A 16,320-nucleotide genomic window follows, 5' to 3' on the forward strand; every position below is an offset into this window, starting at 1 on the left:
ATGTAATGGCTTTTTATGGCATGTAACGCCGTACAATATCTGTAGGCACAAGTTATAAACACAACATGATCTCAACCACATGCTAACCACCATCTCAACACCGTATTAACTTTCATGCAGCAAATCGCATTTGTCGCTCGTAATGCTGTGCGCATGCGCACAGGTTTATGTTTACGTACACGTGTATATTTGTGTTTATGTACACCGCAAACTACACTGCAAGAGTCGTCTAATGACAAATCCAGTACATTATAGGAATGAAGAACTATATAAAATAAAGACGATAAGAGAGACATGAGCAGAGTAAGTACAGTCCAGAAATACAACCGGGCTAACAACGAAGCAATGACGGAAGTACAAGGAAGAGAACCATCTCGCTCCGGCTGGCCGTGTCCAAACTCTTTACCCTCCTCCTCAGTAAACTGTGCTGGGCATCGTTGCGCGTCAAAACATTGCGTCTGTGCACGACTTGCCAGGGCCCAAAAGAACAAGAGACAAGAGACAAGAAGACGAGAGGACGTTTGCCCTAGACGAAGCACCAAGGAACCTTTAGGATTGGCACTGCCACAAGGAAAACGAGGAGGTGCGACATTTTTTAGGCTACGCGGAGGTGCCCTTTTCTCCCCCTCAAAGGTACAACTATTTGGTGTGCGTTGTTGTTTTTACTTTGCTGCATTTGTTTTTACGCACTATTTATTAAGGACTATCCTACTATCAATATAAGTGTATACTGACTGTGATGGTTTATTGACCATTGCAACATACATTCAATTTTTTCCAAAAAGTAATATTTACGTTTTTGTGTCGTACTTTAAGATCGATGCATTTCGACTGGTGTTTTGGGAGAGGATGGTATGGCAGCCTCACTTTATAAATAATACATACACTTTATCCTCACACTGTTGATTGGTTTCCTGCGTGCGTGTCACATGATCCGCGTGCACGCGCCTGGCTGTCGTGAACCTCAACACACGACATGACATTACATTAGCGGTCTAGCCAGGTTATCCTATAACCCTCGCACGTCACCACCCAGGTCACTGCAGAGGCTCAAACCTGTCAGTGTTGGATGGTGAGTGTGTGTGTGTGTGTATGTGTGCGCGCGCAGGATTGCTGAGCTCAGGCATCCCTGCCATCTGGGTTCCGTGTGGTGGCTGAAGTTCTGGCCCAGATAAGTGTGCCACTGCCTGTGACCTGATTCATACAGTAGGCAACACACACACTCACTCACTCACTGCAGGCCCTCAGCCTGCTGCTCCCCAATTCACAATTTTGAGTCTTTATTCATGTGTATTGATGACACACCTCCTCCTTGTGTACGTTTTGGCTGGGCTGAAGAGTGTTAACGCTGCTAGTTTGTTGTAAGTATGATGTGTCCTCCATGTGGAGAGGTAGTTATTGATCACGAACTTTAAATGCATTGGCATCAAAGGCCTCTTTTTCAGATTAGAATTTGGAGTCAACTTTGTTGACAAATTTCCTTGATTGATTAATCAAGTGTTTTTGTAGACAGCTGACATTGCACTTGTATAATAACACATATTTATAATATAACAGATATTATATATAATACCTAACTTGTCATATTTGTTTATGTTGTACTGCAACTAACATGGAGTGGTATGTAGTGATAATAGACAAGCCATCAGGTTCCTGGACAGTGGAACATGTTTATGTCGATGGCTCACACCATGTTTGTTGACATGGGTTTCCTCCATTTGTGCATATATTTTTTTAGATTCTTCTGTTGTCATATGATGTTTTATACATTTATCTAACGGAGCAGCTGCAGTAATTTTCTTGTTTTCCAAACCATTTCCACTGTGGCTGCTGTGTGCCCCGATAAAGACCAACCTCCTATAAGCAAGCTGAAGTGTTTTATGAATGCAACAGGTGGATTGTTCTGACTGTCACTATGCGTCGTTGGCATAGATGAACAAAGATTCATTATTTGTAGTAAGTAAATAATCGTTTTCAGACCAATTAAGTGCAATTGGATGATATTGTGATGATCTCTCATGGCACGCTGCGACACTGGGTGGGGATCACTGGGATTATGTGCATGGGCGATGGGGCAAGGTACCATCAACATATGCGCAGATGGTTTTTGATGTGTAACAGTTCAGATACTGCAAGTGGGGGAGTCACTGCAAAAGGACATACAGTGAAGGTATAATAGGACCCTTCTATGCTGTGAAAGTGGTCTGAGAGTAGTGTATGGGGTGTTATTCCTGCAGATACACACCATTTTCAACAGAAAAGCCATAATGAGGATAGAATGTGAATTGTTAATATGCCAGCTAGTGTCCATTTGCGTCCTCTCTGAGGAAATATCACCTGAAAAGAGGCATTCCATTGCATAAAATGTAGATGAAACATGACGCGCACACGTATATGATTTAGGAGCTTTGCCCAATCACTGAGATTTGATATGCGTGGTGGCTCAGTGATGTCATGCTGCTGTATGCTGGGCTTGGCAACACTGCTTGGGGAACGAGCAGTGCTGAATGGGCGTCGTGGGTGCAGTTCGTGTGCAGCATGAGACACACACCGCTACTTCTCCTCTCTCTCTCTGTCCCTGTCTGACTCCCATCCCTCGCTTTGCCCCCGATCGCCGTCACAAATGGCAGCGGCAACAACGGCGGCGGCATCAGTGGGTTACATAACAAAGGTTTTTTTGTTGGAGATATACAAGGGCCCTTTCGGCTGGTGAGACTCGTGGCACGTAGCCCTTTGTGATGACACTCCGAAATGACCAGAACGGGCAGCTCGGTGACCTCAAACGATGTGCGACAGGACTGATGAATAGACAGTGGCAGCAGAGAAAAAAACCAATAGAATTGTGCGGCGAGGCCTTTAGGCACAGATGAAGAGATGACAGGCAGGCAGACCAAAAGAGAAAGTGATCAAACAGATGAGCACAGATAACACACACTGTGCTTGTGTGTTTGTTAGCAGTGCCACCTTTGATTGCATCTTCTGCTGCTTCTGCAATCATTTTGTGGAGTCATCTAATTACTTCTTCCAAATCATCATTCATTACACACCCAGCCATAATAAGTACATTTCCGCAAAGTAGGATTCCTTATTTATAAATGGAATATTTTCATACTTGGAGCATAGAAAACCTCTTTGCGACCTCTTAAGTACAGTTTTTAACATTATTAGAACCCTCTAGTCATGTAATGTAATGTAGCGTTCTTAGAGTCACACAGAGTCTGACATTCTGTTCAAGTTTTATTTCCAACCTTGACGCCAATAGGAGTGCTTAATTCCAACACAGAACACAGTTCAGCTCGCGCACTTGTCTCCTCGTCGCTCTCTCTCCCACAGAAACACCACTACGTCCTTATCCATCAATAACATTGACAGCGAGGTGCCCTCACGAGCATCAGAATTTAGAATATCTACATTACGAGACCAGCAGGTTGTAACAAGAGCATTACTGACACCTAGTGACCAGTGTAGCACACTACATATCAACTTTTCCATGCATTTTCTGAATGTCATATATTTGTATTTTAGTTCATTTAGTCATTTTTAGGCTTGAAAATGCTAAATTTAGGACATAACTACTTAAAATGTGCTAAAACATGCATATTTTTCAACTTATAATAGGCTCTACTCAACCACGAAACACAGATAAATACATTTTGAAAAACCGTGATAGAGTGGTGCTCCAAAATTGGAAATGCGATGTGGCAAGAGACGACCGACCATGCAAATGTTCCGTCATTAGGGTCGCCAACCAGACCCCCTGCCATGTATGTCCTTTCCAGCCATAGGACCAGTGTGAATGTGACATTGAGTGGGGAATCAGTTACAGTACCAGTGCCTCCATTTGGTAAAAAAAAGTATTTTTAGTAGTCGGGTCACATTGTCAGGAGATTGACTAAGCTTGCCCAGGTGTTCATCTCTTCAGCAATATTCTCTCCAGCTCCTCCTTGGTGACTCGGAGACCTTCCCAAGCCACATGAGCAGCGTGTTGTGGGTCTGCCCTCACGTTCTCTACCAGCTGGACGTGCCTGGAACCGCTCCAGTGGGAGGCACCCAGAAGGAAACCAAATCAGATTCATGACTAAGTGAAGTAAAACCAAATACAGATAGGGACGGAATAAATGTTGATATTTGGTATTGAGTATGTCTTGTTTCCATTACAACGGAATGATAATGTGCATGCGCAGAACACTGCATGGATTACATTTGGCCCGTGATGAGGCGGTCACGTATGTGACACTTTAATCCATCCCACTTTGTCTGTTGAGAGTACAGTACGTATGATGCGGTGGGCTTGAACCTACACGTGTTCATTCAGGCATTATTCACAGACAAATGAAGGAAAATTGAAAAATACTTCCCTGATAACAAATGTAATCATTTAGTTGTCTTTGTGAAGTGGTACTGTGTACTTGTCGCAAGTTTTGTTTTGTCTCTCTGCGTGTGTATCAGGGGGTTGACTCTGACGTCTGTACTGAGCGCTGCTTTGTGCCCTAACCCAACACCCCTGGCACCAGGTCGGAGGAAGGCAAAAAAAAAACCCTGCAACTGAACAAGGGCATGTCTCACTGCTTTATTTATACAGTATATCCACACCACTCTGACACTCCCATCATGACTGGAACCTTTATCAGCCTCTGGCCTACATTAAAAATAACCATAAGGCAGACCAGTAAAGAGGTCTTTTTTTTGTCCGTCTTGCATGTGCTTCTTCTGGACTGACAGCCCTCCTTCCATTCAGAGCTTTATTCGTTTTGCCAGATGCTGCCCTAAACACTGACAGGAAGGAGACACCAAATGGTGCCGCGTGTTGTGACGCTCATTAGTGGAATAGTTAGATTTAAATGGCTGCTGTGTTACCTCATGAAAAGCAACATCAGAGAGCATCAGTACACTCACAGTCAGGGATATCAGTGGCCATAAAACTGTAATATTGGTTGATGTCGGTATCGGGTTTCTTCCTATAATGAAAACCAATAAAAAACTGCTGTATATTCGGCCTATGGGCTCCCGTACCTGCTGTCACAAATACGTCCTGTGTTATTCCTCGCAGTCGGAACTGGGCTTGATATGTTGAAATCACGGGTGTGGGTGTGCCGCAGACAGCACCGACGTTAGCTTGTAGCGGCGCCGGCACGGTCTCTTTGTCTCTGTTGTCAGTGGACATTTTTACCCACGTCGAGGGTCACCAAATGTGGAGATGCCATTCACAACGAGACGGGAGTCGAGGTAGGTGGCACCAGTCAGTTTACTCTCCGCTCTAGTCAACAACAGGGAACAATTCTTTAGCAACAGCTAAGTCGCTACAGCAACCTCGTGACCCGGAAATGGAAGTACACTTGGTGGATGGACGGACGGACAGATTTATTAATCTCGAAGAGAAATGTCTAAAACAATGTTGTGGGTCACCACGGTGTATTCATTCCATGACATCTCATGTTGTTCCATGAGATATGTGATGTTACACATATCGGTATCGTACCGGTTGATATCGGAATCGGAAATTGAGAGTTTGAGAATATGGGCATATCGGTTATCATAAAAAAAAGCCAATATCGGACATCCCTACTTGCACTACATTATTACAATGAATACACACTGGCACCTTGTAATGTAAATCCTATCCTGTAAATTCTACTCATCCGCTCCAGAAAGCCAAAAATGTTAACACAAAACATGTTTTTCTAGTTTTAAAATTATAGTTTTCCGTGTAGAAAACAATTCAAATAGCATATAAAGACATATAAATGATGAATGAAAGGGATGAATTAACATGTAAGGTTACTTTTACCTTTATTGAAGACGTGATTGTTGACAAAGACAGCGATGTGGCAGCGAGATCAACACGGTCACCACCTTCGTTTTTGCCAGGACTTGTGTCAAGATTTCAATAGTGTTTCTCATGTTAAGTCTTTTCTTTTGATCACGGCTGCAAAATAATCCACAATAGCGGCACAGAAAGATGCCAGAAGGTGAGAAACATTATTGCGTTCAAGAAATAACTCATAGCAAAACACGACAGCGGTGCCCGTGTTGATCATTTCAAAGTGCATTTCAACGTCTTCTATGCATGTAAAACTATCATTGTCAAACTACAAAAACATGTTTTGTGTTAACATTTTTGAGACTTGTGTTAGTTAGCAAAGAACTACAGAGTCAGCTGCTGATGACAACATAGATGGACGACACAGCTGACTTTTGGTTCCTGTTTCCACCTATTAGCAAGCTAACATTGCTGCTAACAAGGATGTTTTGTGATAAAAAATACAGTAAAAACACAGTTGGACGCACGCAGTGTATTAATTGCACGACAAGACGTGCACCATATTGTACGCCGACCGGAAAATATACAGAAACCGAGGCAAAAGTTTGTTGTAAATTTAGTCGTTAACTGAAAAACATACAAACCGGGTCGTATGCTAACGGAGGTTCCACTGTATACAGTACAGTACACTATGCACTTAAAACTCAGCCAATTAAGAAGGTTTTTGTAATGTATTACATATTAAGTGTCCAAACAGAGGCTTGAATGGCAAGTCTGGAAATACTACAGCCGACATCTAATTACCACATAATCCCAATTTGTCCTACATTTGGAACGGAAATCACAAAGTTGAAGACAACCGTGTAGTTTTGCACATGTACACTTGGTCAGACCATCGGAAGTAGTCCAGGCCAGCTCACTAATCTTCTCAGTGAACCATGCACAGCAACACAAGTATTTGAAGGGCTCTGTCTGTTTGGCATCATGGAGCGAGTACAGCATGAGGCTCACGGTTGTGTTAGGCTAAGCAGATTAACTCAGCAGTCCTCATAGTGTAGACTTCAATGCAGTGTGCAAGCTAGCGTTGCAGCCTGCCTGCATCGGTTGGGTAAATAGGAAGTGTGCTTGCAACTGTGGACAAACACCCCAATGCAGCTGCTCTGGGAGTCCAAAGTGATTTCATCTGGCGCCAACACTCTGGTGGTAGCTGACGGAGGAGGTTTGATTGAGCCTGCAGGATTTATTTAATGTTTTCAGCTTGCAGCCTAAGCCATAGTCACATGATAAAAGAATAAAATATACACAGCGGTGTGAAAAAGTGTTTGCCCCTTTCCTGATTTCTTATTTTGTGATGTTTGAGATCAATTTTATTTATTTAAATATGAGTCAGTTATATTTAATATTACTCAATGACAACACAACTGAACACAAAATGCAGTATTTAAATGAAATTTTTATGATTGAGGGAGGGCCGCACGGTGGTCTAGTGGTCAGCATGTTGGCCACACAGTCACAGTCTGGAGATCGGGATTCTCCCTCGGGCATTTCTGTGTGGAGTTTAATGCAGAGTTTAACAAAAGAGAAATATGAGAAAATGTTAAAGGGATAGTTCGGATTTTTTGACATGAAGTTGGATGACATCCCCATCAGCATTGTAGTCCAGTAACAGTGACTTACCCCCCACTTGGTCTCCTAAGTCCAGTTCTAGGCAGATTTCTGTGATGAAGAGCGTAGTACTGCTTAGTTGCTGGGGACAATTGAGTAGAGTTTGGCTTCTCAAAACAATATGCAAGAAAAGATTCATACATTTGCATCACAAAAATGCCTTCACAAAAAAATCACAAAACGCTTGGCGTTATATGTGTCTCCCGCCGTATCCCTGCGCACTGTCGCCTGTGCGTTCATGTGTACTGTATGTGACGAAGATACTCGCTTCTTCTTCCGCCATGGAACACATACATAAACAAATTGGCTGTTGCAGAAGTAGATGCGAGCGTCTTCATCCCATACCCAAGAATGCACAGGCGACAGTGCGCGTGAATACGGCGGGAGACAAATAAACGCTGAGCGTTTTGTGAAGTCCGATTTTTTTGTGATGCAAATGTATTAATCTTTTCAATGCATATTGTTTTGAAAAGCCCAACTCTTTACTTAACTGTCCCCAGCAACAAAGCGGAACTACGTTCTTCATCACAGAAATCTGACCAGAACTGGACTTAGGAGACCAAGTGGGGGGTAAGTCGCTGCTAATGAACTACAATGCTGATGGGGATGTCACACAACTTTGTGTCAAAAAATCCGAACAATCCATTTAATGCCTGTCTGAGAAAAGTGCATAAAGTGTATGGTGACGGGTTTTACAGCCTTAAAACAAAGGCCGATATAATAATTGTAAAAAAATTAAGTTGCCTACTTTGCGTATTTCACTTATTGCAGTCTATTTTGGGAACCTGTTCCCCGCGTTAAACGATGTAACACTGTACATAATTTAATGTGTGGGTGAGGCCAGTAGTTGGCAATGTCACTTTGTAAAGAAACAACGTGTGCACAAACTCGTCATTGTCCGCAGACAACCAATTGAATAGCCATGGCCTGTTTATGTTGGTGACTGTATACAGGCTATATGTCCAATTGTAAACCTGGATACACACTGTACACTGACTGTGTATTTAAAAGACAGTTTTGCAGAAGACCTGGAAGGACCAATAGTGTTTCTTTACTAATGAACTGGCACGAGTATTACATAATCATTTGTTCAGGCTTTGTTAAGGGGGCAATGACAATGCTGTCGCCTGTATATGAGAAAATTATTTACGCTTTTTTTTTGGTCATTCTTATGCAAATGTATCCCTAATGTTTGTATTTTCCAGCATCAGAACAACAGAGTTGTTGTTAGTTTTGAAAACAGTGTTGTGTAAATCGCACTTTAAATATTAAACATGTCTTTGAGCTTCAGTAAAATGCCAAATGCTTTAAACTACCCTCGACTGCTCCATCAGCAGTTACACAAATGCATCTCAGTTTATGGAGGCAACTCATATGCCACCATGGAACCATGACCTCTTTCATTCCTGCCTGTGCTCAGGTGTTTACCTCCCGACCCACCGCGCACCACGGCCCTCACCTGTGTGTTGCGGTGCTTCCCTTGTGAGCCGACCTGGGCCGGCAGTCCCTTTTTGCACCGCCCGCCAACTCCGCCCATGGTCAGAATGACGCGCTCCAAGACTTTTCAGGCTTACCTGCCGAGCTGCCACCGAACCTACAGCTGCATCCACTGCCGGGCCCACCTGGCCAACCACGATGAGCTCATCTCCAAGGTAACCGGCAGGCACTTCTCGCTGTTGGACGTGGATTGCATTTAGTTGGCCCAAAAAGAGGAAAAAGTAGAGTTAACAGATGCGCTTCATATGTTCCAACTCTTGTGGCTTCACTTTTAAAAGCTGCATGGTTGAATTTACAAGCTTTAAAGCAAATGAAAACGTTATACACAGTAGAGGGAGGAATTATAGAACTCAGCCTGTCAGTTTCTATTTGGTTAGTGGTTAAAGTGACTTACAGTATATTATGAATGAATCACTTTTCCCACATGCGATGAAAACAGCACCTAACACACACATTTTCACATAAATGACCTGAAATGAAGAGCTTTGATTTGTCCTTCATAACACCGTCTGTTAAAGGCCATATGAAAGGGTCCATGCGTGTTGCAGCCCTAGTCATGTTGCTTTCTTCTTGTCTCTGCAGTCGTTCCAGGGCAGCCAGGGCAGAGCCTACCTGTTCAACTCAGTGTGAGTGCCCATCTTTTGTTCTTTGTTCCCTCCACCTGTTTTCAATTGGCTTAAATTTGGCTCGTCGGAAACAAGCGCCCATGCACGCTACCCTCAGGAGACAAGCGAGTTTCCATACACTGTTGGTGCGATGCATATTGTTCCACAAGGGTGGTACGTAGTTCTTTGAGGGGAGTGTGTAGACTGAGCCAGTGCATGGCCTCATGGGGCTGCACTTCTAGCTAGAGAATAAGGCTGTTTGAGTCTATACTTGGCAGCCCAGTTCTCTATGATCTGAGAGTGAGTAGGTGGGATTCAGTGACTCACTCAGAGCACATTATTCTAAAGTCTCTCATGTTTCTCCATACCCATTCTTGCCCTCGCAGGGTGAATGTGGGGTGTGGTCCTGCAGAGGAGAGAGTTCTGCTCACAGGCCTCCATGCTGTAGCAGATATCTACTGTGAGAACTGCAAGACCACGCTGGGCTGGAAATATGTAAGTGTCCTTGAGTGATTTGCAGCACTGCACACAAACTGCTTCAAAGGTTGCAGGATGATTAACAGCCCTGTTCTAATTTTATTTGCATCTCTTATTAAATTTGGACTTCAGTGCAGCTGTGGGCAGCTTTCAGTAATAGAAATGATGTATTTTATTTATCTTTCGAGGTGCGAACAAAGTAATACAATTTGTGGCCTTTAATGATAACAATGTGAATGGACCTTCTTTCCATTGAAGTTTAGTACTTTCCCACTAAATCTAACAATTCGTTTTACAGCCACACATTAAAATAAAATGTAAAAGTCAGTCGCTGCTTACTCACTACCAAACATGTTTCGTCTATTCAGTGTTTTGGTTTGCTGTATGCTACATGTACAGTAACGACTGACCAATGTGTAGAAGATATGTTGATTGTGATTTTAAGCTTAATAATATGCAAATGATATACCGTAATTGCCGGTGTCTAAGCCGCTACTTTTTTCTCACGCTATACGGTGATGCGGCAAATTTGTGGTCGCGTTCTGGTCTTGCGACATCTCGTGTGCTTAGGATCAGTCATTTTGTGATTTGTGTGCACGCCCTTATCGTTAGTGATGTGCGATAGCACTGATTTATTTTCCGATTCGATACAGAGTAAAATTCAGGCTGGTATTAGTGATACCGACCCGATAGCGATACTTTGTGCAAATACACCTAACGTGGCGAGTAAATTTAAAAAAGCAGTGTATTTCAAATCATGTCATAGCTCATAAAATAAAGAATATAAGACATCAGAGTAATTTATTAATTTATTTTAAACAACTGTTATCAATTAGACAAAGTCGCAATAGTTTAGTAACTTTCCACTGTGTTCCTGTTAGCGATTTACATTACCGCAAATGGCTCAAGTATCAAAGTATTGATATTTTGATTTGAGTATCGATTTTAGAACCTAACCCTTTAGAACCTCTTCATGGAGACCGCGTGGAGAGGTCCATGTGATGCGCAAGTTTCAGGTTTGAAGGCGATCAATCTTACGACTTTTGCTCGGGTATGCTGGTGGGTCTTGGCAGCAGGGGGTGCTGTCATTAGGTCCACTGTTGTCGCCCTTGGCTTCCGGGGGGGCTGGACTGCTGCATGCTGGGGAGGACAGCACGGGCTTTGGGAGCTGATTTGCCTCGGGGAGGGGGTAGCGCTGGTGTGCGTGCTGAGGGAATTGTGGGGCTGTTCGGGTCCAACACTTGAAGAGGACGACTTTAGTGGTTTTAGTTCCCAGGAGGAGGCCGAGGACAGCAATGAACTACTTTTCTGGTTGTATTGTTCAACCAGCATGTTACACGCACTGTTTGGCACTATTTAGAAAAAAACATTTATTTAATTAAAAGTTGACATATCTTTTATTTAACTTTTTAATAGATTTCTGTGTAACATCTTTGTGTGCGCTAAATAGTCCATGTTACGTCGTGGACGCCTGCGGCTTATAGATCGGTGCAGCCTATATATATATGTATCTTTTTTCTCTTTAAATTTAGTGGGTGCGACTTAAATACTGGTACGCTCTATAATCTGTAAATTACGGTATTTCATATTACATTTTCACTTTTTTTTATTGTCCATGTAAAGTAGGAACTTTTCTGACAATTTTTGGCTCTACTACAAAAATAAAAAGGAACACTGTCCAATGATCAGATGTCAGATGGCATTTAGGGAAGTTAAGAGGAAAGGGTGACCGCTATCTTCATATATCAGCAGAGCTGAGCGTGCGCTGCTGTCAGAGGTGAGCCTTGTCAGCATGGATGTGAGAGTTTACACTAGAAGGCACGTGACTGTATCCCTTAGAGGTGGACATACACACATGCAAGCACACAATATCCTTGTTGTTTAGCTCCTGACTGGGCTCTATTGACCGCCTGTCTGGGCCTCACCTCCAACTGTAACATTCCCAGGATAAACATTTTCCTAAACCCAGTTCATGGGTGGTTATTATCTTTCTATTCCGGTGCCGACCCCACAAGGTAGAGAACACATGGCGAGCACAAGCACGCACACGCCAAATAGTACTTAATGCAGGGGGGTGGTTGACTTTCATATCAGTTGCAGCTGTGTCGATTTTCTGCCATCGTCAAAGTTCTAGGGGGAGGTTTGACCTAGTGGCCTTATACACTAGAAATCTGATCATGTGCTTCATGTTGCTCTAAAGCCACACAGCCTAAGACAGAACAACAACATGAGAGATTCCACAGTGAAAGGCATTTAGTTCTGCAAGTGTGAATGCTTGTTTGTCCACTATAAATGTGCCCTGTGATTGACTGATGACCAGTCCGGGGTGTACCTCTCGCCCAAAATCAACTGGATAGGCTCCAGCTCACCCATGATTCTAGCGATGACAAGCGGTAGAAAATAAATGCATCAATTATTAAAAATAAGTACGCTTTATCCAACACAGTGGAACATGCTTAAGTCGGCCCCGCTTATGCCAAACTAATAATCAAATCCCGGTCAGTGCCCACTTACAGTACGTCAACATTGACATACAGTCATCCCTCGCTTATCTTGGTTAACTGGTTCTAGACTTGACCGTGATAAGTGAATTTACGCAAAGTAGGACTCCTTGTTTATAATCAAATATTTTCGTAGTTAAAACGAACATCTGTTTACGACTTTCTAAATACAGTTTTTAACATTATTAAAGCCCTCTAGACATGAAGTAACATCACAGTTTTCACCTTTGCATTCGTATTACCCAATGTAGTAGACGTAATAAGCAGGGTGTCCCGAACCCATATTGATGTCGGGTGCAGAAAAACACGAGTATCAGGTTATTACATCTCTAAAAAAAGCACACCAATACAAGCAGACTCCGCCCTCTATCCAGCAGTGGCTTTGCTAACGTGCTAACAAAGTAGTAAGGAGTGATGTTGGCCATGTGGCAGTATTTCTCTTCAAAGTCCAAAAAAGACGTTGCAGCTGATTGTAAAACTTGTCATGCACAAGTTTCCCATGGTGGCACAGGGACCGGGGAAGTATACGACCAATCTCATCACATGGGAAACTCCCACGGGACCAAGTGTACTTTCGTTCCCGGGTCATGAGGTTGTTGTAGCCTCTTAGCTGTTGCTAAAGAGTTGTTGCTTGTTGTTGAGGTGATCATGACTTTTGAGGTGAGTGGGGAGTAAACCGATTGGTGCCACCTACCTCGACTCCTGTCGCGTTGTGAATCGTATCTCCACATTTGGTGACACTCGACGTGCGTAAAAATATCCAACGACAACAGTGACAACAACGAGGCCGTACCGGCACCGCTGCAAGCTAACGAGTTGGCTAATGTCGGTGCGGTCTGCGCCGGCAACAGAACCCACACCCATGGTTTCAACACATAGAAGCCCAGTTCCGACTGCGAAGAATAACACAGGACGTGACAAAGTATTTCCACATGGTGGCCGCACTGGATGCCTCGACGACGGTCAGTACGGGAGCCCATTGGCATATATAGAGCAGTTTTTTAAATCGTTTTTTATTATAGGGAAAAACTCAATACGGATATCGACCGATATTACATTTTTATGCGAATATCAGGCCGATAATATTCAGTGGGCTGATATTATCGGACATCCCTAATAATAAGTGTACATTTGAAAGATCATTTTAAAGCTTTAAATATGAGTCTGGATAATATGTTTGCTTTATGCAAATATTCTGTTTGTTTTTTTTAAAGCGCAACACAACATGGAGCTCAATGTATAACAAACGAACACAATGTACAACAAGTAGATGTTGGTAAGGTAAAATGTCCATTACTCAAATAACATTCTCTTCAAGCAAATGATCTCACAAAATATTATTGTGACTAAAATTACAAATGAAGATTTGCAAAAACACCCACCAACTAAGTGAAATGAAAGCAGGGTGTTTCGAAAAATAAATACTGACAACTTGAAAAAGAAGTGCTCAAGAACAGTCTTTAGTTTACAGAACTAGGACTGCGGTCATATACTGTAGTGCAGTCAGGCTATAGCTTATACTTCATTTCCAAACAGTCTTTTAAACACACTTTATCAGACTCTTCTTGGTCTAGGTCTTGTGCAGCATGAAAGTATGAACTGCGGGGCTTGCAACGTGCAAGTTTTATTCTGTCCTCTTTGACAAACACAGCAGTTCAAGCACAAACGCTAATAAATTGCCAATGAATTATAATAGCAACGCTAATAAATTCCCTCGCGAGCCTTTACTACCATCTCATTGAACGCTGTGTGTGTGCTTGCTCACTTCCACCTTTCTCCCTCCATACTAAGGTGACACAAGCCCTATCGTATTGATATTGGTATTGGCCGATATTCAAGGCTGCAATATCAGCATCGTATTGGAAGTGAAAAAGTTGCATTAAAACACCCCTAGAGAGAATATGAGAGAATATGACATATAAGACATAAATAAGACATAATCTAGCCTCACACACATCGGTGTGCCAAGTCTGCTTATTAAAAGCGACTTTGGCTTGTATTTTTGCAAAATAATTAATAATAATTTTTTTTGGCTTGTTTTCAGAGAGCAAAATAATATACATTTTGTGAGAGATTTTGGTTTCTTGCTCAGGACCACCTCTTTTGGTGCAGACCAAGGGTCCCACATATACAGTATACTGTATACACAGTTGACTAAATGAACTCCAGAGTTCATTTTAACTGAACCAACAGGCTGTAAAGTTCAAACCTGTAACCTTTTAGATGGGCCAAAGTATTTGCGTACAGCGACATGAGGCTAACCAGATACAGATTTGGTGTGACTGTGTGTTATATAACCTCCATCACACCAGATGCAGGAGGAGACCTTTTTGGGGATGTGTTTCAGAATGTCTGGCAATGCCATGCACATGTTAGTGTTCGCTGACTTTAATGGTCATATGAATTAACTGGCAGCTCTCCTGTCCTTTGCCGCACCCTCCAGGAACATGCCTTTGAGAGCAGTCAGAAGTATAAAGAGGGCAAGTTCATCATCGAGCTGGCCCACATGATCAAGGACAACGGCTGGGACTGAGCGACAAGCTCGCCGGGACACGACCGCAGTGGAAGGGGATGGGGTTGGGTGATTGGATGGGGAGGGTGGGAGGGTGTTAGGGGGTGTAGTGGGTGAGTGTGTGACTTTGGTTTGGCTGATTTACCATTAACCTCTCTGTAAGTCCCTGCCCATCCCTCCCTACAGCGCCTCTTACACACACCGACACTCACACGTGACATGCGTCAGGTCGCAGACATCCAAGCCGGGCGGGCTGGTGAGCTGCTAGTAGGAGTAGATGACTGGCCAATGACTGCATGAGACAAGACTCGTCTCTTTTTCTTACTGAAACCTGATTCGGTATCTTTGAAAGGTTTACAAACACACACGCGACCAGAGGGTGTGGTAATGTTAAAACCAGCTCAGAAGAAATGCACCCAGCAGTCGGCCTTGCTTGACTATTCTGCCCCCCCTGTAGATAGCGATGACCTAAGATGATTATAGCAAATCAACATGATTGGGGCGGTGCCAGCTGGGCCAGTCATGAGGTTTGGCACGGAGGCCCGAGCACATGGGTCACAGCAGGTGGGTGCGGGGATTGACGCTCACCAGGCTAGGTTTAATAAACACAAAACGGGAGGGGGCACTGCGAGGGAAAGATACTGCTCCAGTTCTGCGGGGGCTTTGATGGCCTCTGGCTGGGAGCCGGCCCATCTCAGGGCAGCCACTTTGAAAGAGATACAGCAGGACCGCCTCATAAACCGCGCCGCAGCCAAGAAGGCCCATTTGGTTTGAAATTAGTCGTGTAATGTGATCTGCAGATCTTTGTGTATGGATAGCAAAGATATTGAGCGGTCCCCAAAGTTCCATTATAGGCTCAACAGACCAGAGCCAGAAACTATGACCACCAACTATTTTGATTCAAAGAAATGGCCAAAGCATGACTAGTTTCATGGGATTATAGTTGGAATCATTTACATGACCACATTGGAGCTAATGTTTTACATAGCGGTGTGCAGTGTCTCTGCATTCTCAATGACTTTGTTTACGTGACTTTGTCTTTAGCATCTTCTGGTTTTGTGCCAGTCACACACACACATACACACATATATATATATATACAGTATCTATATCTATATATATATATAGATATAGATATATATAGATATATATATATTAGGGCTCTCAAAAATACAGCGTTAACAGGCAGTTACTCATTTATTTCATTAATTACGTAAGATTTGTTAGCGTAATTAATGTATACGCATCATGGCAAGCCACGCCTCCCTGTAATGACGACAGACGGAGGCACAGTGTAGCTGA

The 16,320-nt window shown here is 43.1% G+C and overlaps 1 protein-coding gene across 2 annotated transcripts; it reads left to right on the forward strand.

The window, feature by feature from the left end:
* The first annotated feature begins 390 nt into the window (after nucleotides 1-390).
* ypel2b (yippee-like 2b) lies at nucleotides 391-15,097 on the forward strand. Of its 2 annotated transcripts, none has more exons than XM_054793227.1 (5): nucleotides 391-583; nucleotides 8,847-9,078; nucleotides 9,506-9,549; nucleotides 9,915-10,023; nucleotides 14,950-15,097. In XM_054793227.1, the coding sequence occupies exons 2-5, from the start codon at nucleotides 8,962-8,964 to the stop codon at nucleotides 15,037-15,039; spliced, it is 360 nt and encodes a 119-aa protein (XP_054649202.1). In that variant the 5' UTR covers nucleotides 391-583; nucleotides 8,847-8,961; the 3' UTR covers nucleotides 15,040-15,097. The 2 variants fall into 2 exon arrangements, with proteins under 2 accessions (XP_054649202.1, XP_054649201.1); XM_054793226.1 differs by having other exon boundaries at nucleotides 393-633.
* Nucleotides 15,098-16,320: the final 1,223 nt, after the last annotated feature.

Source organism: Dunckerocampus dactyliophorus, chromosome 12 (genome assembly GCF_027744805.1).
Source record: "Dunckerocampus dactyliophorus isolate RoL2022-P2 chromosome 12, RoL_Ddac_1.1, whole genome shotgun sequence".
NCBI lineage: Eukaryota > Metazoa > Chordata > Actinopteri > Syngnathiformes > Syngnathidae > Dunckerocampus > Dunckerocampus dactyliophorus.

Coding starts and splice junctions, on each gene's coding strand:
- ypel2b (XM_054793227.1), top strand. CDS start 8,962: ATGGTCAGAATGACGCGCTCCAAGACTTTTCAGGCTTACCTGCCGAGC. Junction 9,079..9,505: donor ACGATGAGCTCATCTCCAAG/GTAACCGGCAGG, acceptor TTGTCTCTGCAG/TCGTTCCAGGGCAGCCAGGG. Junction 9,550..9,914: donor GCCTACCTGTTCAACTCAGT/GTGAGTGCCCAT, acceptor TTGCCCTCGCAG/GGTGAATGTGGGGTGTGGTC.